Consider the following 23,544-nt stretch of genomic DNA (forward strand, 5'->3'; position numbering starts at 1 on the left):
AAATTGCATATTTAGCTTCCCTTACTTAACCAACAATTAACAATACTCTAACTAGTTAAACTCTTCCCAACTTACGAATGTTTTGTCTACACATAAAAATATCATAAGAACGATTAAAACATACTGTTATGATCACTTATAAAAAATTATTAAAAAAACATATATAAGTGAAAAAAAACTCACATAAACAAATAACCAAAAAAACAAAACCAAGAAAAATACCTAAAACTCAACTTATACGAAGAAAGAAAATTGATCAATTTAAACTGAAAAACTCAACACAAAAATCAATCTTATGGTCTCATTTATTTAATATGATGATTTTAGAGGAGTAATTTCTATCAATATTAAAAATATAATAATATTATAACAATCGAATTTCACTATTTTTTATATTTTTACAAAATAAATAAGGATTGTACTTTCATGTTAATAATTAATTTTTATTTATTTGAAAAATGAACTAATGGTGTTTTATTTTTTATTTTATAAACATTTACAGTAAAGTTTATCCAAACAAGTGTTTAATATATTGACCACCTCAAATATTGATAATTAATCAAGAGGAGAAGAAAGAAAGATGAGACAAAAACTAGTAGAAATTCATTTCAAGACAGAAAAATGTATTCTTCACAATTGATATCGATTAAAGAAAAAGATATTTGTTAAGAAATTTCAAACGAATTTTTATGAGAAATACGGATGCAGAAAAAGAAAAAAGAAGCTTCCTCAGTTACCATATATATTTTAGGAGATATTTCTCTTTCCAACCATTTATAAGACCAAAAAGGATAGGAATAACTTTTAAAACGATCTTATGCCTCTTTCACTCAGTTATTTTCATCATTAATATTAGTGAAAAGACATTATTTTTCGTTCTGATAATAAAAAATAATAAAATTATTATTGTTGTTTTCAAAATTATAAAATTAAATATAATATTTTTAATTTTATTATAGGTAGTTTTTATCCATCGAATATATATTTTGTAATTAAAAATAATAAGTTTAAAATAATTAAATAAAACATGGTTAAATTTAATGAAATAAACACCTTAAAAGATAAAATTAATAAAATAATTATTTTGAATAAAAGATCGAAGTAAATTTTATCTAAGCTCTAGTCAGTCATTCGAAGTCTCAAAGTTGTTCGATATTCGGGTTCTAGGTCCAACTGTTAGCTCAAACTGCTTGAAGGATATGTCTAAAAAATATTATGATCCTAAAGTGAATTTGTTAACAATTAAAAAGTAACCACTTAATAAATAAATATAAATCACTTATTTCTTAGCTTTATTTATAAGTTTTGGAGTGAAATGTTAATTAATAATAGTTGAATTACGATCTAATTACAAATAATCATACTTTATCTTCAAATTGATCAACAGATGCTGATTCATGATTAACCGGTTAGTCGATCTCACTAATCATTTCTTTATTGGTTAATAATAGATTATTAATAAATTTACTAATGATTTTTTTAAAAAATTGAAGATTTAATTAGTTATTTAATCTTTGTTTTTGTTCAACAATGTGAAAATTGTTTCTCTATTTTTTTTTATTTCGATCTCTATATGTGAAAATTAATGTAATTTGATGTTAATTTGTGAAAACTTGATTAAATTTGATATTTTTGGTTAAACCTTTTGAAATAGATTAATAACTTTTATCAACGTTGATACCATAATTATGTTAATTATATCAATAAATCACAACCAAATTACATTAACTTTTAGTGATTGAGATTAAATTGAAATTAAAAGAAATTGAAAGATCAATTTAATATTTTTAGATGAAAATAGGAATCAAACCAGTAATTAAACAAAAATTCAGTTAGTGAGAATTTTAACAAAAAAAATCACTTTCAACAAATTTTTATAAGGAGATGATAAAAGCCTGAAACAAAGACTTTAGAACCATTTTACTAATAGTAATATCTATTGATAATAAAATATTTAAATTAACATCAAACTTTATTAACATATATTATTATTACAATTAATTTTTTTTGATAAATTTTGTTTTATTTATCATTTTTTTTCCAATAAAATCATTCAATAAATGTACTTTTACCAACATTTTTTTTTTCATATTCTTTTTCATTGTAAAAAGTTATTTTCTAATAATTATATTTGTTTTTTCAGCAAATATCATATTTAAAGTTCTTCCAAAATTTACCCCACTTAATGTATTTCCCCCTCTCTGTGTCATTATCAAGATTTAGGCCAGTAATTTATGTTAATTTATGTTAAATAGACAGCAAACCTAATGAAAGTGGAGATTAATGTGTAACTTATTTTTCTACTTTAAAATTGCACAATGATAAAAATATAGGATAAAAGAGATTTAAGTTCAATTATGAAAAAGAAAATTTTTAAATATAACATTAAATTTAAAAATTAATAATAATAATTATCTGAAACTTAAATACAAACTAAGATTATTATATATACTTGTAAATAGTCATTAGTTCTTATAGGCTATTTTATCATTTGTTGACTTTTCCTAATTGTTATATAACATAATATAATGATTGGAACAATGAGAAAGAAGTCAGTTTTTTCACATATTAGTGTTATTACATGAATACTTCGATTCAATTATATATTTTACTTTTTAAAAGTGGTAAAAAGGGTCAGTTTAAAATATATTTTGACTAATAGAAAATAAAAATTCAATTTTAACTATATTATTAAATTTAAAACGATTGAAAATAATAAATTTAAAACAAAGGAATGAACTTAACAAATCAGTTAATATATATATATATATATACGATTTCCAATCTTAATATATATTCCATAAATTTTTGTAGTCATTATTATATTTTAAATTAATTATATATTATATTTCAGAATAGTAGTAAACATTATGTTCATGCTTGTAAATTGTATTCACGCGTTTATTTTAATCATAGGAGTACCTTAGAGAATATTCCGTTTTTTTTTCGCGATTTATGTTATTTCTTTACTTATTCTAATGAATGCACATTACTTCATCCTTACATTTTACTAAAAAGTATTTGTATAAGTCAATTCACATCTTTTCAAAAATATTAATAGTCAGATAAAATGAGAATTGTCACAATAATTTAACTTTTTTTTTCGTGAAAAAAATATAAGTAATATGAAATAATAATATAACAATAACAGTAATATAATAATAATAAAAATATGGATATATTAAATTTAAATAACAGTACAAAACACAGTTTATTGAACCACTTGAATATAATTTAATTGACATAGTTGATATAGTGAAAAGAAACAAAAAGTACCAGAACAGTCCATATAAAAAAAAATTCAAAGTTAATATACATTGAAAATAATTACACAGTTTTTAGTTTATATAGGTATTACAAAATATAATTTAATTTTGTTCTTTAAAATCTTCATGCATATTTTCTTAAAACTGTCATTAATTAAGGTAATAAATTTACTAAGTTGTATATATGACAGAAAACATATTCAAGATCTATAAAACATGTTTTAGTCTCAGTTTCAATGTGAAGGAAAATGAAATTATTTGAAACTGAAGGCTATAAGAATGAATAAAAAAAGTGGAAAACTATGGGTTGATAAACAATAAAAGAAACCATCTTTTGATCCAAAAACGAAATGAACTTTAGCAAGATATGTTTTTTGAGAGCTGTGTAGAGACAGTGGGAGAGACAGAGAGAGTCCAAAGCAAAATAAAAATCCGGATTCTACATTCCCAATTCAATTCACTTCACAAAACAATTTTGGAATCCGAAACTCAACTCACTCACTTACCACAGCGTGATCGAAAAGCAAACCTAAACCCACACACAGACCACCACTCTCCACTCTCTCTCAACGCACACAATTAAATGCGAAATTAAATTAAATAATATTCCAATTAAAAAAAGAAAATAACCAATCCACTGTGTTCAATTTCATTTCTCTTTTACTTATCCAAGAAGTTTCTGATAGAGGATTCCTCATCCCCGAAGAGGATTCAATCCATTTTTCAACTCGTTCACTCAGTGGGGTTTTTGCTGCTTCGGTTACTGAGTCAGAATCGTTTTCTACCCTATGGTGAGTCCAATTTCCAATTTTTATCACGTGTTTTGCTTTTAATTTAGTTTTTCACTGACCCCAATTGTGCATTTCTTTGCTTGAGAAATATTTTGTGGTGTTAATTATTTGGGGTTTCATTTTTGTTGTGTGTGCGGTTGTGTGTGTTTAATTGGTCGTTTTGTCTTCTGGGGCACGGTTTGTTTTTGTAAAGTTTTGATTTTTGAAGGTTTAAGGTGTTTATTGGGACAATTTTCAGTTTATGTTATCTGGGTTTGAGTTGATTTGTTCAAATAGTGAATTTATCTGTAACTCGTTTTCTTTCTTTTTTTTTGGGTTTTGCAGTTTGTGTACTTGATGTGCATGTGCTTGATACTTCATGGAAACTGTGGTTGGAATTGAGGATAATGATGATGGGAAGTTTGAAGACAGTGGACTTGACAGAAGCAGTTCTGCTCTGTCTTCACCAAAGCAAATTTCTAACCCAATTGTATACAAGCTTGTTCGGGTAGATGTTAATTTTTCACTGATTTTTTAGTTTCTCATTGGGATATGGAAGTGTTTAAGGTCTTTTTGTTTGATGCTTTGATGACAGCAAATCAAGATGGAATGAGTTGCCATGGAACCTTAGTGTTTTTTCAGCTTACTGGACCGCTTTTAAGAGTTGTAAGGCTATTTTTTAGCCTTATAATTATCCTGTTTATTAGACTAAAAACCTAAACATTGTCCCGAAAGAGTTCTAATATTTGATCTGTCTTCGATTTATTCAAAGGTGGAATTTTTGTGCCAACCCGATATGTACACCTTTTAATCAGCATGAATGATTGTTGTTCTACCTGCCTCACTTTTTTATTTCTCATTATTTGCTATAGGATTTATAATACCTCGATACCTTTTTGTCTTTTCCAGAAATGGTCAGTGATCTCCCCTACAAATTAACAAAATTTCTGACGGTTTCCCATCTATCTTTTGTAACGTAGTTGTTTCATAAATTAATTTCCTTTGATGACTTTTTTTTATATAAGGAAATTACTTCACTTTCCCTAATCTTCTGTAATGGCTGAAATGAAAATTTAGAAAGTTGAAAATGGAATGCCACTTTGTCTTAACATTTAGTTTGATTAGATCAAAGTAAAGAGCAAATTTATTCATAAGAACTTTTTATTATTTGTGCTACATTTTCTTTTCTGAGTTATACTTTTATTCAGGCTATATTCATAATTCAACCAGTTGTCAATCTGATTTAATCTTTAGGTTGAAGGTGATGGAAGGTTAGTGCCTGCAACAGATGATGAAGTAATGGAGGTGGGGGATTTTCTTGAGTATGAAAACAGTGAAATGCATGTTGTTGCTGACACTGGACAGAGTTTAGAATGCATATCGATTGAAAGATCATCTTCTGGGAAGCTTCGATTGGAGTGCTCGGAAGGTGCATACTCAATCTTTCATTGTTACAATTGCTTCTCAACATGTTAAATGCCACGTCAAAGCAATAGCATCTGTAGTAGTGGTTACATTAGACTATATCATGGGATTTCTTGGCTGTTTTACTGTAGCTTTATCTCTGCTAAGTGGATTTGAGTGTTATGTATTTATTTATTTTTTAGTTGTTCTCTAGACCAAAATTTTTGTTGATGTCTTCAGTCTTTTTAATTTTATAAACAGTCTCTGTTTTTAAAATGCATAATTTAGGGTCAATGATTTCTGGGAGTAAAGCTGTTGAAGGCTTGAGACTTTGTTTCACTATGACATTGCTCTAAGTTTTTTTTTTTGTTCCCTGAAATTATTAGCTTGCTTGTAACTTTAAAGGGTATAATGCTTATTATCTAATTTTAAATGTTGATGAACTCTTGATGTTTTCGATAGTTATATGGTCATACTTTTTTTAAAGTTTAGGCAAATGCCATGATTGTTAACCTATTCCTTCCCCTTTCAAGGTTATTTTTTCTCTCATTTTCATTCCACTAATGCCGTGGTGTTTAACAATTAGGCTCCACAGAGGCTGATTTGGGGAAACTAAATGCAAAATTACAGGTAATTGGATCTCTTTTGTTTTCTCTCATTCCTTTCCTAAGGATTTCAACATTAGGGAAAACAAAAACTAAATTCTCGAACTATGATTTGATCTATTGTGATTCTGCTTGAATGGATGAAAAAGTTGGTCTGTCCAACATGGTATTTTCTTCTTGTTACAGCATGCTTAATAAAGATGTTTTATGTTTTATATCCGTTGTTAATTATGAAATCAGGTGATGGCATATTAATTACTTAAATGAGCTTTAAACATTTGTGTAGTCATCATGGCGAGCTTTTTCCTGGTATAAATACGTTTGCGCTTTCTTTAGAGTAGATGTGGTGGGTCTGAGATGTATTCTCAGATATTGTAATCCTTTTATATATATCTGTAGTTAAGGCATGCATATTCTGATTCTGAAGATATTAGTTCCTAGATTCTCCTTCACCCATGTTAATCATGCAGTGCCAATCTGTTTATTTTTTTCCTGTTGTAATTGTCTTCATTATTAAGTGATAAAATTTCTTCTTTTATCAGAAAAGTAAAGAAATTCACAAGTTTACCTTGTATGTGTAATGCAGTAAGATGTAACTTAAATAATGTGTTTCTACATATGCCAACAACTGGCTTAGAGGTCTGTCCAATTAAGAATTGTTGCATTGAATAATTGATGACACTTTAGATTGGTAGAACTATGACAAACATTTATGTTTGGATATGTTTATTTAACTTTGCACACGAGTCTTTTACCTTTGATTTTTTTATCCTTTACAATATTGTATGTGGTTTTCGTCTAGGAAGTGATTAATTGCCCCATATTTTCTTAATAATTTATGGTCCCCCCTTCCCTGGATCATTGCTTCAAGTTGTGGTATTTTCAATATTTTGTTTCCAAGGGGTCCTTCTTGACCTCTAAAATTTCTTGTAGTACATTGAGCAGATTTTGCAAAAGGTCAAAGAAGAGGAGAAACAACGCATATCATGTGGATCACCTGTTCATTCTCATGTAAACGTAGACAGCCAGTGTTCAGCTGATAAATGTCTTGTCACGGATGGGAATGTTCAATCTGAAACTCCCTACCAGGAAATTCCTTCTATAGCGTCGAGTTTAAATTATACTCATAGCAATCAATCTGGGAGTATGGATCAGTGTTCTAGACCTTCAGAAGGAGTAATAGAAAGTGGGTCATCTGCTTCTGCTGTCCATTCCAATTTGAAGCCTGACCTTTCAATGTCAGACGGAGAAATATGCTTGGACAAGCTATCAATCAGAGAACTTCATGAACTGTTTAAGGTAACTTTTGGTCGAGAAACTACTGTGAAAGATAAACAGTGGCTGAAAAGGAGGATTGCCATGAGTTTAACCAACTCATGTGATGTTTCAGCAACAACTTTCGTTATTAAAGATAACAAAATAGTTAGAAAATTTGTTGAAGAAAGTTCTGGAAATATGAATGTTGCGTCCTTAATTTCTTCAGAAAATATGACTGAAGAAGAGGATATCAACTTTAAGGATTCTTCTGCTGTAAATGCTTGTGGAATTGATGATAAACAAGTTGTTTCTGAAATAAGATTGAGAAATCAAAATACAGAATATGAATTGGAAGATATGACTAATCAAACAGAACAGAGAGCTGCAAAAAGAATTCGGAGACCTACAAAGAGATATATTGAAGAGCTCTCTGAAAATGAATCTAAAGAACACAGTCCTAGGTTGCCAGTATATAATAAAAGCATGGAACTTGGACATGTTTCTTCAACATCACATGTCAGGCCTGCTAGAAATACTTTTTCAGAGGTGAGAACATGTGGCACGAGGTTTGCATCTCTTGGAGGATCTGATGTCGAAATTCCTTGTGTGTCTTGGATTCGGAGAAGTCGTCCAAGGAAAGATATGGCATCTCTTATGGTATGTGATACTGTTTCCTGCTTGTATGTTAATCTTACCCCTCTCAGTAAAGCATGATTCTATATCTTCCCATTTTCTAGTTTTAGAAACTGGTAAAATTGAGTGTCTTTATTTTAGTGAAAAAAAAAAACTAAAAAAATGGAGCTTGTATTGTAGCTTATTGGAGGAACTTCTGCTTTTAAGAAGTTAAAAAAAGCTGAGCCATTACACTGGATCTAGACACCTTGTTAATCAAAATAGGAAACAAATTATGTAATGCTGAAACCTTTTCTATGGGATCATTGGAGATGTTCTAAATTATTCTATAAGATTCAACTATATTATTGAAATATTTTAACACCAAACATTCCTGTTCTACTTAAGATAAAGAAAGTAATTCAGCAAATTAGACGTATATTTTTGTTACAGTTAGATCATAATGCATAATTTTTGGCCTTTTCTTCCTTTTTTTATGTCGAAGAAAATGCTTCTGATCAATGTAATAGTAGGGCCTTGATGTGTATGATAGCATGCCTAGGAAATGTCTCTTTGCTACATGATTTTCCAATGTTGCCATTTTACTCCTGCTGCATTTTTCCAGTGCAAGTTTGTCGGTAGTTCTGGAAATTATCTTGTTATGATTGTTTTCAAAAGTGCTTTTATTTTCTGACAATTAGAAAAATATTACGCTTTTTTTTTTTTTTCAGAAATTCCATCCAAGTGCCATGAATGAGACTGCAAAATTGAGTAATAAGCTCATTGAGCACAGTTCTGATGCTGTTGGTGAGATTCCAGATAAAGTTTTCAAGTCTAGAATGCCTGCTACGTTTCATCAACCAGTAAGAGCAACTCAGCCTCTGCTAATTGTTGAAAGTATAGTTTATTTGTTGGAACACGATAAATTCATTAGGACAAGAATGATGAGTTTTATAGTAAGGAGATGAAGTAGAACTATAACGCCATAAAAGGGTCAGCAATTAGCTAACTCATGGGAGTTGGGGAATTATAGCACCTGGAGAAATTGCTAATGTGTTGATTTTGTCAACTTCTAATTTTATATTTTTAAAATGTTTATGGCTTCTCATATTTGTTGCTTATTTTGCTTATGTAAATTTCATTTCTTGAATGCTTGAACCCAAGATGGTGGCGATTATGATTAGCATAATGTCTCTACATTTTTCTTCTGGTTTTCATTTTTTCAGTCTAGTACTTCCTCGATGTGGGATTTTTACATGACATGCAATTGAAGCATTTGTTTAATTAATTATTCAAGTTTTCACAAGTTTGACCTTGAAAAAGAGATGATTGACTTCTTTTGTATGACATTGTTTGGGTATTTTATTCTCTGTATAACATCATGACTTTTGTTTCTCTGTTGTGGGTGGATGTGTTTGATAGTCTTCTTCTGAACCTGAGAAAGAGAAGCAGTGTCCAGTAATAGGAGCAATTGAGCCACGACAGGAATTGAGGCCAAAAAGGGCAGATCCACCTGGCCATACTTCAGATGACAACATAGTTACTGTTCCCACTGCAAAAGGAGGGATGCGGAGGAAGCATCACCGGGCATGGACACTCGTTGAGGTGATAAAGTTGGTTGAAGGTGTGTCAAGGTGTGGAGCAGGGAGGTGGTCTGAAATCAAACGCCTCTCCTTTGCATCATACTCATACCGAACATCTGTTGATCTTAAGGTAATCTCATGTGCACTTCTGATCATGATGTTTTGTGTCTGCATGCACACATTGAACACATTTTACCTTGCAGGACAAGTGGAGGAATTTGCTCAAAGCTAGCTTTGCAATGACACCTGCACCTGCTGATGAGGGGGTAAGACTTTATGAAAGTAATTTTAATTTGATCTTGTAGAGGTGGGTTAAGTTTGGTTTCTTCTTCAACCTCATATCTTATGCCTATTCATGCATAGAACTTTATTATCAGTCTAGACTTTCTATTGGATTTTTTGGTGTTATCCTATGCTGAGCATTAAAAATACATTGATGTTGTTATATTAAAATTCTTTTTAATATATTTTAGAACATCAAAATCATTGTTCATCAGTGTATTTTGAAGACACAACATAGGAACATCTACAGAAAAAAACAGTATAGAATCCAAATTCTTCTATTAGCATGCATGCTTGACATTTGTGAGGCCATCATGCCATTAATGTTCTTGTAATGCTCTTCAGCTGCATGCTTTTGGGGGCTGCAAATTCATGAAGTTCCCGTTTACTGTCTTCAATTCTCACTTCAAAGTGGGAATTATTACAGTTCTGAAATGAGAAAGTTTTCAAGATTTAGTTCAGTTACTATTATAATGAAGACTTATATTTTGATGTTATAGATCAATTCGCGGAAGCATGGTACGGCTCCAATTCCTGAGAAAATTTTACTACGTGTAAGAGAGCTTGCTGAGATGAATTCTCAGGTTCCTCCAAACATCAGCTCAAACAAGGTAGCAGCTGGTGCAGGGAGTGTGCATGAAGATAGATCAGGCTACTTGTAAATAAATACCAAACTCCTTATCAGGAAGCAATTTTTTTTTTTTTTAAAAACTGATTTCTGCACTTTGTTAGACCAATCCTTTCTTGGAAAGGTTAGAGAGAGTAGATACAATCTTGTAGACAGTTGAGAGGAGATTGATTAGATGTTTTATGCCTTGAAACGATGAATAGAATGATGTCAGTTTTTGGTTCTCGATGTTTTCATGGTTGTAAATTTTGTTTGGTCTTTATATACCTTAATTTTAATTAGATTAAGGTTGTTTTCTGTTCTAATGATGTTAATGAATCTCCACGTATAATATGGAAAATTTGTTGTCCATTGAATAAAGGTTTGTTTTATTAAATTTAATAAACTGTGAAATGTTATAAGGCAGGTTTTCATAATAATTAATTAGAATATATTGTCAACATCTAGTCATAGATTGTCTTCTACGATAAGATTGTAGGTTCTTATAAGTAATAGCTTATGAAGTTGAAAGATTATCAAAAGTAAGTGCAAGTATCAAAAACACCTTTTTTATATATAAAATGGGTTATTTTTGATGATTTTTTAATGGCTTTAATCAATATTTTTATTTATCTTAAATTTCAACTGAATTAGTTTAACATGATTTGCTCGCAAAAAAATATATTAGTTTTATTATTTGATAACTTTTACGTTTGTTGTTTTGTGTTGTTATTTTTAGAAGATAGTTAATATTTTCTTAGTTATAATTTTCCTTGAATCATGATTGAATATTCTTTTGTAACTATATATAAAGTTGGAAACTTTCAATTTAGTTTTTAATAAATTTTTATGATTTAGGAGAATATAATAAAACTATCATTTTACATTGATTTAATTTAATGATTTCTCTTCCTCTATATTGTGTGTGATATTTAAATTTTAAAAAAGTTATGCTAGAATAAATACTTTGGTGCCGTTTTTAAACAGTGTAAAATGAATTTTCTTAATATAAAAAACAATTCTTGAATTATCTAATATAAAAAAAATAATTTATAAAAAAAATTCAAATCATGTTATTTTAAGTTTTGTATCACGTAATTTAAAAATCCGGCTCTTTTTACTTTCAAAGTATATATAGTATCTAATATCTTTTTATTCTTAAATTTATTCATAATACCGCACATATACACATAAGGGGCAACTTGATCTTTTAACCTCTCCAATGAGGTGCACAAGAAATACTTGGGCTGCAGAAAGAAATTACCAATGGTCCAATAAGAGTATTGAAGAAAAAGATTGGCCCAATCAGAAGGTGTTAAAACTGGGCCTGAAATAATTATTCAATCTTCTTTTCTCAGACCTACTCTTCTCTCTCTGGGGGTTTTCGACGACGTCTTGTGACTGTGTTTTCCGGTGAACTAAGATCGTACCTTGTTTCTATCTCTTGTTTGATTCGTCTGCTTTATCTTTGCTGATTACTCTTTTGTTGGTTATAGCGGAAAATAAAAATGGGTATTATTGAAAAGATCAAAGAAATTGAAGCCGAAATGGCTCGAACCCAGAAAAACAAAGCCACAGGTACTCAGTTAGTATCCTCTGATTTCATTCGATTAGTGGAATTCCCGAAAAAAGTGTTGTTGTTTTTTGCTGGGTGTTTTGTTTTTTCTCTTACCTTTTTAAATAATTCTTTGGCCTTGTGGTCTAATTTGGGTTCGGATTATTTTCTACGTCTTTGTGTGTTTAGTATTTTCGTGATTATGAATGTACTTTGATTTTTGTATCGTGCAGAGTATCATCTTGGGCAGCTCAAGGCGAAGATAGCAAAACTAAGGACACAATTATTGGAGCCTCCGAAAGTACGTTTTTATAATTACTGTTTATATCGAATTATGGTGCTGCACCTGATATGGTTCACAATCCAAAACAATATGATATTGATTTTATACATTTTAGCTTTAGATATTAGGTATTTAACTTATTTTTGGATTGTGAGGTCTATTTTATCATTTGTAGATTAGAAAAGGGGGGAAAGTTCGTAGTCCAATTTTATGTTATGACAGTATTTCAGCCTTTGCTAGATTAATGCACATAGCCTATACTTTTATTATTTTAGTATTACTGTTTGAGCTACTGAAGAATTTATGCTGCTGTCATCAATTCATTAGCATACATGTTTAGAATAGAGAACAGTAACAAATGCCTAGCGAGAGGCCATTGGTGCCTTTACTTTCTGGTCTTGTTTTCACCAGTCTTGCATTTTTCTTAACAAGCAATGAATTTTTCTGGATTCCAGAATTCTTCCTATCTATTCATTTTGAAGTCATCAGTAGGAAGAACAAGAATAAGATTTTATAGTAATGTTCTGTTTTTGTGTGAAAATAGTATTTATGGATGAAGAGGTGATACTGGATTCTTTTATCTGAAGCTCCCCCATAACTTTTGAGTGGTACTAGTTTTTTGTTGACTTCTATCTGCGTGGTAGCTTAGCACATCAATTCTTAGTTGAATTTTTCTTATCAATTTACCAAGCAGTTCGTCCTTTTCAATTTTTTGCTTCAGTTTGTTTTTTTTTTTTTTTTTTTTCCTTTTTCTTTCTTTAGGAAATCTTGTTTTGTAACCCTCTTTAGGTCTGTCTGTATATATTATTTCCTTAGTGCTTGTAGTAGGAGGAAATATGAAAATAAATGAAATAAACTTCTCCATAAGTTAAAATTTGCCCATGTGTAAGTTAATAATCAGACTTTTGGAGAAGCTAATATGAGAGTTTATACAGATTAAGTTTTGCATAAGTTAGTTTTAGCCTATGAAGATATTTATTTCGTTTTTCCTTTTTAGTTTCTTCTCCTAGAAGTGTTTATGAAAAAGTTTACTCAAACGTACCCTTCCTTCCAATGTTAACCAACTGTCATCTATGATAACTACTGCACTTAGAACCTGGTTAGTGAATCGTTTACTTGGGATCTGGTTAGTGAATCTCTTATTTATGTATTTCGAAATACCTAGGTTTATGGTTGTGTTTGCCACAGTTTGCTATTCCTTAGTAAATATTTTTGTAAGTTGTGGTATACTATCTTATTATCAAATTCTGTGATAGGGTTCTAGTGGAGGCGGAGAAGGATTTGAAGTTACAAAATTTGGCCATGGACGTGTTGCGCTAATTGGATTTCCAAGGTTTTCCTTCTAAAATATCCCTTTGCCTTTAGTTTTACTAATTGATGTATTTTATTTTATTTACTACAATTATCTAGTTGATTGTAATTTGGATGGTGTATACGTGTTTTAGGCATCTGCTTACACTTTCTTTGAGTTAGTTAAACTGCTTAGTGCTAACCCTTTCCATTTTTTTCCTTTCCATACTCCAGTGTGGGGAAGTCTACTCTTTTGACAATGTTAACGGGCACACACTCTGAAGCTGCATCTTATGAGTTCACAACTCTGACCTGTATTCCTGGGATTATACACTATAATGATACTAAAATTCAGTTACTCGATCTTCCTGGAATTATTGAAGGTGCTTCTGAAGGCAAGGGACGAGGGAGACAGGTAAAACTAATATTGCTGTTTTCTATCATTTCAGGGATAGGGTAGTGTTTTGTTTTTTTTTTTCTTTTTTCCTTTCATTGGTAATCAACATGCATATAGTGTTGCCGTTAGATTTCCCAAGGCAGCAAACAGATGTATCTAGTGTCTATTTAGCAGAATGTGATGCGTTGGAGAGTTGTCTTAATTGCTATTACCCCGAGTATACTTTTTTGCAGCCTATTAGAATGGGTTGCCAGCGTATAGGGAAGGATTACCTACAAAGGGTCTGTCAAGAAAGGTTTAATGAAGCATAGGAAATTGCAACATCAAAACGTTAGCTCTAGGGGGTTGAGATCCCACATTAAGAGATATGGCTATTATAGTGTTTATAAGGCTTGGGTTATCCTCAACTTACTAGTCAATTGTGCGGGGTTGAGTTACACACATAGTCCTTAATCTAAAGATGATATTAAAGCTTGTCTTTAGATCTAATGTCACACTTTAGGTCTACAGCCTTGGGTGTATGTTGGAAAGTTGCCTTGATTGCAGTCACCCCTAACCTTCCTTAATTGTGGCCCATTAAAGTTGGCTGTCAGTGTCTCAAAAAATGCTACCTGTGGAGGGTTGATCAAAAGGCTGGGTGAAGCATTTTATGGTACCAACTTCTGAGATGGTGACTGGTGGTTATATAGTACATGAATAACAAGTTCCTCCATATAACATATACTTAAATATATAAGATATATAAATATGCAAAGAGACAATTAATGACCAAACAACCTCATTGTCAAATAGAGTGGTTGAATCACACAACATATTGTGTATCGTGATTCAAGCACGATTTGCAAGCAAAAACGATTCATTCCACAATTCGTATTGCAGAGTAGCTGAATCAAATCGTATTATTTGGATTGTGAATCATACTATACTTAATACAATGTTTCTTATATCTCTCTTATTTCCAAAAATTCTGAAAATCCCAACATACATTAACCAGAGATATGACTAAAGTAGTGTTTGTAATACTCGGGCAGTTCTCATCTCACAAAATGTTTTTATTGAATTGAGTTACACTTCAAATTTATATAACGGCACTACGTTCTTTTCACGTATTGTTTGGCTTGTTATTAACATTGTAGGATTTTTGTTTTCTGAATGTGCTCTCAGGTTATTGCTGTTGCTAAATCTTCAGACATAGTGTTGATGGTTCTTGATGCTTCCAAAGTAAGTGTCGTTTTACATTTTCTAGTGCAGTCTTTCTCTCTTTATGTCGTTAGTATTTCTAGTTGATAAAATGATATGTTGGTCAATGCAGTAAATTATTATTTCAGCTACAGATAATAAGTAACTAGAAATGTGTTAGCTCAAACATTATCATTTAAAATACCCAACAGGTTCTCGGAGAACTAAGCTAGTTGCTTTTTTCATCATACAATTTTGCTCACTGGCACTGCCACTTTAAATTTTTCTTTGTACATATATGTTCACTAGCACATCTCTGCCATCCTATTACATCAGATGATAATGCATAGCGTTTCCTACCTTGTTTTCCACGGAGTGAATAATAAATGCGAGTTCTACATATTTTCAATTTTTTTCTTTTCTTCTCATTCCTGTAAAAGGCCTCCTACCATGCAAAGGGTACAGCAGCATACCACAATGCTCGTGTGTCTGCCCACTATGAATTAATGTTGCATGCAAAATTGATTCGGTCACGTTTAGTAGATTAATTATGTTTAAATTTGAAATTCAAAACTTTCAATTTTCAAGCCATGACAGTTTATTTTTGTGTTTCGAATGTGTCAGAGTGAGGGTCATAGGCAAATATTGACCAGAGAGCTGGAAGCGGTAGGCTTGCGATTAAACAAGAGACCACCTCAGGTAAGATTGTGTGCCAATATGTTGGGATGTGTCATGAAACATGTATTATATATAGGACCAAGTTGGATTTTATGTTTTTGTCATCATTTTCTCATTAATTTGGAGTTTTATGTTTCTCGAAAGATATATTTTAAAAAGAAAAAGACGGGAGGCATTTCATTCAACAGCACTTTGCCTTTGACTCATGTCGATGAGAAGCTGTGTTATCAGATCCTGCATGAGTACAAGATTCACAATGCAGAGGTATACCTCAAACTTTAAAGTATGCAATTCCTTCTGCACCTGTAATCATGGAACAATATGATCATGCTGTTCTAACTATCAGATTGTGTAGGCTAGTCTTGATTAACTGGCTTTTATCACTGACGGAATCTCACTATGTTGATAATTTTGTAATTTCCATTACTATTTTTTTTTTTTTGGTGAATTACCACATTTACTATAATGTCATTGATATTGGTTTTCTATTACCAACGTATGTCAAGGGAGTTAACTGACAATTTGACTTTCAGATTCTTTTCCGTGAGGATGCTACAGTGGATGATCTCATAGATGTCATTGAAGGAAACCGAAAATACATGAAGTGTGTATATGTGTACAACAAGATAGACGTCATTGGTATTGATGATGTGGACAGATTAGCTCGACAACCCAATTCTGTTGTCATTAGCTGCAATTTGAAGGTGGGTTAACATCTTCACACTCTGAAGAAGAATGAGATACCATAAGGATTTAGCAATTCCGTTTTTATTTTCTTTTTCACCCTTTTAATGTTTCTAACACAATTTATTTTTTCTCAGCTGAACTTAGACAGACTACTTGCAAGGATGTGGGACGAAATGGGTCTGGTTAGAGTTTACACAAAACCACAAGGCCAGCAACCAGATTTCTCTGACCCTGTGGTTCTTTCTGCTGTACGTAGCATTATCTTTATCTGTCCCTTACTCTATTTAAACTAGCTTGAAAACCTTTGGCTCCTATGTTTTTTAATCCTGCAATCTATCATAGAGATATCACTTTCTCTGGCAAAATATGTTTTAGGATAGAGGAGGCTGCACTGTAGAAGACTTTTGCAACCATATTCACAGAAGTTTGGTGAAGGATGTCAAATATGTTCTGGTCTGGGGTTCTAGTGCAAGACACTACCCTCAACATTGCGGTCTTAGTCATAATCTTCGTGACGAAGATGTGGTTCAAATTGTTAAGAAAAAGGTAAGAAAAGCCATCCTTCATCTTGTTTTCTGCTGTCTGACTGATGCTTCAACATTGTTCAAATTCTGTGTTATTGCTACTCGCTAAACACCTGTGTATCTGTGTTGTTGAGAGATTAAATGTGACATTATAATATGTATATTATATGTGTGCCTGTAAGTGTATGTACATAATATATATGTATCTATGTATTGTTCAGGAAAAGGAGGAGGGAGGAAGGGGAAGATTTAAGTCACATTCCAATGCACCTGCTCGGATATCTGACAGAGAGAAGAAGGCACCACTGAAGACATAATGTGTGTTATAAGAGACAACCTGTGATTTCATTGATTTGCCTGGTGGATGGGAAAGATAACCAGAGTTGATGATACATCCAAAGCAAAGGTTCTTATCATGATAGCTCTTGCAACATAGGGTTGAATGTTCCTATGTTTTTTTGCCACCCAAGTGTTGTAACACCACCTCTCCACTGAAATAATAGTTTTTATCTGTTATGAAGTGTGCGTCTATGACTTGAAGAGAAGCAGAAAGTAAAGGAATTTTGCATTATTTTGATTATGGATAACAATTAGATGTAGGACTATAGGTACTGTTGGTGTTATTTTCCGATGAGATCTGAAGTTTCATTTTAATAATTAATACGTGATAACATTGAAGATAAAATTAATTATAAAATATTTTGATGAAACTTTAGATGAAAGAATTGGACTTTTTCAAATTTCAAATTGTATACATTAATTTACTATTACGTATAAAAGATTAATTACACTTTTATGTTACCTAAAAATAAACGAAGTAAATAGAAAATATAGAGTTCAAGTGCCTAAAAAGAGAAAAATGAAACCCTTGAAGAGACTAGTAAAATGAACTTTCTAGCTTAGTAAAATGGACATTATAATTAGTTTTTCTTAACTTAAGACTTATAAAGATAAGAAGCCTAACATGAACTAGAAATAATTTAATCCACCTATTAATAATAGAAAAGAATAATCTCTTTAGAAAAAAAAAATTAGCATTTTGGAAAACTCTGAACAATAAAATTACAGAAGTGTCATGGTTTATAGGGAAAAAATTAACACTTCAGAAAACATTGATCTATAAAATAATAAAAAAATACATAATCCTTTAAGAAAAAGTATTTGTGAAATATTTAGTAGTAGGAACAACCTTTTAAAGATTTAGGTGGTGCAGAAAAAGTTGTAATAAAAAAACTTGAATCAATAATTAAATTATTCGAATAATGTTTTAGACCTTATGTCCAAAAAAAGTTAATTAAAATAGAAAAAAATTGCAGGCAACAACAAGCACAAAACTCTGAAGTTGTTGGTAGTCTGAAAATAGAATGAGTTTTAGTTTTCTTTTTTAACAAATACTAATATTATATGAGTATTCTTTTGGACCACACTACAACTTTAAGTTATAAGACCCTAGCTACACAATTATTTTAAAAAAATAATTAAAATTATAAATTTATCTTCACAATCTGTATAACAAAGGTCAATGTTTGAGGTAATCATTTATTTGTAATAAAAGGATGATAATAACAACAATTGAGGTTTGGCTTCTGTTCTAATATCTGCTTAAAAAGTATAATACTAGATTTTTTTTTTCTTTTTAATTATGTCTATAATCTTTAAATGTATTACGTAATTATTATCAATAAGAAAAATGAAAATAATGAAGGTTATTTAGAAAGTTAAAACTAATTTCAATACAAAATCTGGTTTCTTTTGAAGTAGAGAAACAAAAGGGAAAAAAAAAATGCTCTGCCATTGATTGTAAGACCTGTCATGTGACATGAGAGATCAATCTGGTACTCCTAAGTTTGAATGTCTGGTCTGAGAAAGTTTACATCCTACTGTCACATGTTTATTATTAGTTATCATTTTAAAATACTGTTCCATTTTCTGCACTTTTATCTGAATATTTGAATAGAAACAGACAAGCAAAATAAGAGAATGAAAAAATAATAATCTTTCAAAACATGTTAAATTTTTGATGAAAAGTTGATTGTTGAATACAGTGCATTTGTCTAGATGATAGTTTTTAAAACAAAAAAGTAAGAATGTTTGATTCCATTAACCAAGGATGCTTTAACTATTCCTTGTATTTTAGAGACTAAAGATAATAATGAAATAAAAGAAAATCTGATATACTTGAATCAGAGGGATGATAAAGACTAAGACTAAAGAGAATTAAAATCTTATTTGAATTACATTAAAGTTCTTTCTTTAACTCTCTGTCAAAAAGCTCTTTATCTAAAAAAGGTTCGTGTGTGGATGGATCCTAAGCTCTCAGCATCAGATGAGCCTCCAAAGGAAGACTTTCAAGTTAATTATTGCTACTTTTTCATGTTTGGTAGAATGCCACATTTGCTTATTTTAGTATTCTTACTGCGACCATTATGTCAATAACATTATAAGTCCACCCAAAACCCAAAAGTGTTCCTATAGAAGAATTCCAATAATATTTCATGTGATTAGGAACAAAGGCTAGTATTAGTCTTAGTCTTAGTCTTGTTTGGTGAACAGAATCGAGTAAATCATCTATGGTGGCTTTCTTTCCACACCATCAAACATCTCAGAACAGATAACGGAAACAACATCTCAAAAAGTTGTTATTCATTAATACTATTGAACATGCTCTTGCTTCCACAGACATGATGAATCTGAGGAGAACAAATGAGCAAATCATTATGAAGTGATAAAAGACCATCACATAAAATTTCTGGATTTTAATCCTTGCAGTGTGTTGGTTAAATACCACAATCATTAACATATGATGACATTAATCAAGCAGTAAATTAGTAATTGGATCTCAGGTATCAAATATCCACGAGGAAATCAACTAGCAGCAACTCATCAAATGATTAACATGCAGAACAAATGAATAATACTACAAAATTACCACTAAATATCAATATCAGTGAGATCTAAAAAGTTCAAGCTGGGAAACTTGACTAAATAGTCCATGAACATGCTTCATTTCACCAAGTTAACAGAGTTACACAAAATCACAATTGTATGGTCCTCAAATTGATGCTACTTTCATAGATCAAATGATTAACTAAATCTCTGGCCCTCTAAACATAAACCCAATATGGAAGACTTGGCACAAAAATAACTTTAGAGGATGTTACTCAGTTCTACCGAACAAATTCCTTCCAGAATCAGAATAAACTTGTTGATTACAAGAAAGATCAATTCAATCAATTAGCTGGATCTAATTCTCTTCTGGTTGACTTTTCCATCAGACTTCAAAGTCCCACTGGAGTCCCCTTCAGAAGAAGCTTCTCTGGACTTGGCAAAGGAGTTAGAAAGATCAGCATAGAGATCGACTACCCTTCTGATATTGCTATTGAGTTCTCTGATCAAACCCACATTTCTACTTAGATTATCAGGCATCTTGGACTCGTGATTTTGGTTTATCTCATTGATCAGCAACCGGTTCTGATTCAAAATATCTTGAGCTTGCAATAAGCTCTTCTGAAATACCTGTAAAAGCCTGCTATCTACTTGTGTTGAATTGCCTAGCTCTCCAAATATATCACCGTCCATCTCAATTACACCAAGGATTCAGTTAACAAATAACCCTGCAAAAAATAACCATAACAACAAACTATAACAAGTGAATGAAAAGCCAAAACTTAAAACCCTGATCAATACATGAAGAAGAAAAAGAGACAAAAGGGTGTGAGAATTCTTACAAAATTAAAATACAAGAGACAATCAGATAGGAATAGGATGCTTAATCTACCTGACTGCAGAGGAGAAAAGGAATTTAAAAAGTTGATCCAGTTGGAACAGGAATTTTGGGAAACACAATGATCAACAACAAGCATACTTTTCTCTATTCATTCCTCTATCTCCTAAGCAAGCAACCAAAATGGAAGGAAGGGTTTGCATAAGATTCCAGAGACCCATCAAAAGACATCATCAAGAAGAAATACTTTTTTCTCTCTCACAGCCCTAAAGCAAGGGACCCTTTTCCACAAGAAAGAACCTTTTGCTTTTACTGTTACCAATGAAATCAAGAGGGTACAGAGGAGGACACAGTGACACACACGACACAACAGAACACAAACAAGCACCTAACCACCCTAGTAGTGGGAATCCCAAGAGCCAAGTCAATATCAATAAGTCTTCTTCGCCTTCCAATAAAATAACACGACCCAGTATAAATAAATATGTATATATAATAGGTTGAGTTGTACAATTTAAATTAAACAGAGTTGAAGGCTGAATCGAACAGACCCATCAGACCCAGAAGCGAAAAGATGGAAACTTTTGAAGAACCCAGAAATGCGATCTCACCTTGAGAAAGAGGAGCATCCCAGTTGTGGTAAGTGACGTGAAAAGGAGAGGGGAATGTTTGGAATTTTGTTGTGGTTGAGAGGAAAAGAGATATTTTGAGGGGAAAAAGAAAGAATGGAATATGAGGAGCGAAGAAAGGCCCTGAAATGATGGAGAAAAAAACAAGGAGAAGAGATGATCGATGATATGATAGCGTTAAAATAAAAACCTCGTTTACATCAACAACAACCGCAGTGAGTGTGTGTTGTGGGCACAAACTGAACAGCGCAGCACTCAGACAGACAAGTTTGCTCTTGCAAGTTGCCCCACACCGAAGCCTTATGCCAACACCACACATGTAATGTGTCACATGTAACATATAACATGACATTTACATGCCTCATGCTTCTTGTCTATTAACTGCTGTATTGCCTTTCCCTTCACGGATTTCTTTTACAGCTATTCATTTTTATGAAATATCATACAGAAGTGAATAAAAGTATTCCAAGTAAGAAAAGAAATCATTTTACAAATCTAAGATTGGATTTGATTAAATTATCATTTTAAATTTATGATGATTAATATTTCGTCATGGAGTCGAGTTATTCTTAATATTTTCACAATTTGTTTCCACTATACATTATTTGGTCTCTTGTGCGCTTACTTATTAAAGGTACTCAGATACTTAGCTTGTCAAAGGTACTCAGATACTTAGGTTAATATATGATCCACTCAGTAATAACAATTCAATTATAAATGAGTATTAAAAATCAACCACCTACCTCTTATCTTTTATCTATACTTATAGTTTTTGACGTGGGCTCGTGGTCATTGATACCTTAATCCTGACCCATCATTTCCATCATCATTAATTAAGATTTATCTTAACCTTCGTGAAATCAGGTTCCATGTCGCTCGGTTGAGATAGACGTCTTTCTTCCGTGTGCCATGTAATTGAGACATTTAAAGCATAGACTGAGGAGTCATCTTTTCGTGTATTGTCCTTTCTCTCTGGTTGTTCAGTACACCAAGCACATCTTTTTGTGTGTCGTCTGACCCGTCTAATCATACATTACACTAGTACAGTTAATGATTTATTTATTATTTTTTTCAAAATTTAGTGGATTCTCTTGATGTTAAATCAACTTTTTTTTTATAATTAAATATTTTTTAAATTATTTTAATCAAATTATTATAATCTAAAATATAATTTATGCTATATGGAATTTTTTTCAACCTAGAAAGGATGATGTAACAGTGATAATGTTAATAGAGGTAGGTAATAGTAATTTTAGATATGGACGCCAATAATAACAATAATGGAAATGTACTAGATATGATAACAATGTAAATAATAATAATAATAAGATAGTAGTAGCAACGATTTTAGCAATTATGGAGGTAAAGACTTGTACGAATAATGATGACAAGAAAAATAATAGTCATAATAATAATAATATAATAGTTTTGACTTTAATAATATGGTATTAGTGGTAATAATTATTAAAATATTTTTTTATGAAAGTAAAATTCTTTTCTTTTAATTAAAACTAAATTGACAAAAAAAATATTTCTTAGAAAATAATGTAAAAGTATCACAAATTGCATTAAAAATATTTGGCTCTCGGCTTCCTATACAATTTAGGATAGGAAAATTTGGAAACTATTTTCTGCACCCTTGAATTTCTTTCCACACCTCCTTCTTTTTGAAATTTCTCATTTAATCCTTTGTTGTTTGTATGGGTCTTTGATTTGCAGTTTTTTTTTTTTTTTTAATTGTAAGATCTCAAAGTCTTCTAAATTGACCAATCCGTAAGTCTTCTAGATTATCCTTAAGAGAATATGCAAATTTAGTATTTCTTTAATTGTGTATTTTAGAATTTAAAAATAATATTCTAAATAACATTAAACTATCATATATTTCATCATTTTACTTATTTCATTTAAAAAAAAATAAAGAATAGTAACATATATTTCTTTTTACTCCTCCCTTCATTCAAACTTTGATTTCTTAAGATACTTCATGCTGTTACTAGTAGGTTTTTTCTTTTATAGATATTACTCAATTGGCTTTAGTTTGCTTGAAATGATTGTCAACTCCTTTAAGCTCTAAATAAAACATGAAGAAAAAAAAACGCACACACACACAAATTATATCTTTTCCATTCAACCAATAACAATGTATATTTTAGGGGAGCCAACTTATCCCCTTTTTTTTATGATGTTTGCTTCATCAAGTTGAGGTTACACA

The 23,544-nt window shown here is 31.1% G+C and overlaps 3 protein-coding genes across 11 annotated transcripts; 2 read left to right on the forward strand and 1 right to left on the reverse strand.

The window, feature by feature from the left end:
- The first annotated feature begins 3,675 nt into the window (after window positions 1–3,675).
- Window positions 3,676–10,688, forward strand: LOC106774054. 4 transcript variants are annotated; one of them, XM_014660867.2, is made up of 9 exons: window positions 3,676–4,057; window positions 4,382–4,544; window positions 5,291–5,465; window positions 6,027–6,070; window positions 6,991–7,959; window positions 8,646–8,777; window positions 9,337–9,627; window positions 9,701–9,763; window positions 10,280–10,688. In XM_014660867.2, exons 2-9 carry the CDS (start codon window positions 4,416–4,418, stop codon window positions 10,439–10,441), a joined length of 1,965 nt encoding a protein of 654 aa, XP_014516353.1. In that variant the 5' UTR covers window positions 3,676–4,057; window positions 4,382–4,415; the 3' UTR covers window positions 10,442–10,688. The 4 variants fall into 4 exon arrangements, with proteins under 4 accessions (XP_014516353.1, XP_014516352.1, XP_014516354.1 ...); XM_014660866.2 differs by having other exon boundaries at window positions 3,677–4,057; window positions 6,979–7,959; XM_014660868.2 differs by lacking the exon at window positions 3,676–4,057 and adding an exon at window positions 4,632–4,702 and having other exon boundaries at window positions 4,428–4,544; window positions 6,979–7,959.
- Window positions 10,689–11,685: 997 nt separating this feature from the next.
- LOC106774365 (developmentally-regulated G-protein 2) lies at window positions 11,686–17,563 on the forward strand. Its single transcript, XM_014661341.2, has 12 exons — window positions 11,686–11,799; window positions 11,883–11,964; window positions 12,175–12,242; window positions 13,481–13,557; window positions 13,749–13,929; window positions 15,076–15,132; window positions 15,715–15,789; window positions 15,913–16,032; window positions 16,302–16,472; window positions 16,590–16,703; window positions 16,831–17,001; window positions 17,201–17,563. The coding sequence occupies exons 2-12, from the start codon at window positions 11,895–11,897 to the stop codon at window positions 17,294–17,296; spliced, it is 1,200 nt and encodes a 399-aa protein (XP_014516827.1). The 5' UTR covers window positions 11,686–11,799; window positions 11,883–11,894; the 3' UTR covers window positions 17,297–17,563.
- A 2,341-nt stretch (window positions 17,564–19,904) lies between these two features.
- On the reverse strand, window positions 19,905–21,688 carry LOC106773576 (protein ELF4-LIKE 4). 6 transcript variants are annotated; one of them, XM_022786351.1, is made up of 3 exons: window positions 21,315–21,688; window positions 20,708–20,761; window positions 19,905–20,619 (listed from the first exon to the last, which is right to left on the reverse strand). In XM_022786351.1, exon 3 carries the CDS (start codon window positions 20,556–20,558, stop codon window positions 20,214–20,216), a length of 345 nt encoding a protein of 114 aa, XP_022642072.1. In that variant the 5' UTR covers window positions 20,559–20,619; window positions 20,708–20,761; window positions 21,315–21,688; the 3' UTR covers window positions 19,905–20,213. The 6 variants fall into 6 exon arrangements, with proteins under 6 accessions (XP_022642072.1, XP_014515761.1, XP_014515763.1 ...); XM_014660275.2 differs by having other exon boundaries at window positions 19,905–20,593; window positions 21,315–21,687; XM_014660277.2 differs by lacking the exon at window positions 21,315–21,688 and adding an exon at window positions 20,845–21,308 and having other exon boundaries at window positions 19,905–20,593.
- Window positions 21,689–23,544: the final 1,856 nt, after the last annotated feature.

This window comes from Vigna radiata, chromosome 9 (assembly GCF_000741045.1).
Source record: "Vigna radiata var. radiata cultivar VC1973A chromosome 9, Vradiata_ver6, whole genome shotgun sequence".
In the NCBI taxonomy this organism is placed as follows: domain Eukaryota; kingdom Viridiplantae; phylum Streptophyta; class Magnoliopsida; order Fabales; family Fabaceae; genus Vigna; species Vigna radiata.

Excerpts from the sequence above, each read along its gene's own strand:
- LOC106774054 (XM_014660866.2), top strand. The coding sequence starts at position 4,416 with ATGGAAACTGTGGTTGGAATTGAGGATAATGATGATGGGAAGTTTGAA. Across the intron at positions 7,960-8,645 it reads AAGATATGGCATCTCTTATG|AAATTCCATCCAAGTGCCAT; the intron begins GTATGTGATACT and ends TTTTTTTTTCAG. Across the intron at positions 8,778-9,336 it reads CTGCTACGTTTCATCAACCA|TCTTCTTCTGAACCTGAGAA; the intron begins GTAAGAGCAACT and ends TGTGTTTGATAG.
- LOC106774365 (XM_014661341.2), top strand. The coding sequence starts at position 11,895 with ATGGGTATTATTGAAAAGATCAAAGAAATTGAAGCCGAAATGGCTCGA. Across the intron at positions 16,473-16,589 it reads TCATTAGCTGCAATTTGAAG|CTGAACTTAGACAGACTACT; the intron begins GTGGGTTAACAT and ends ATTTTTTCTCAG. Across the intron at positions 17,002-17,200 it reads TTCAAATTGTTAAGAAAAAG|GAAAAGGAGGAGGGAGGAAG; the intron begins GTAAGAAAAGCC and ends TGTATTGTTCAG.
- LOC106773576 (XM_022786353.1), bottom strand. The coding sequence starts at position 20,558 with ATGGACGGTGATATATTTGGAGAGCTAGGCAATTCAACACAAGTAGAT.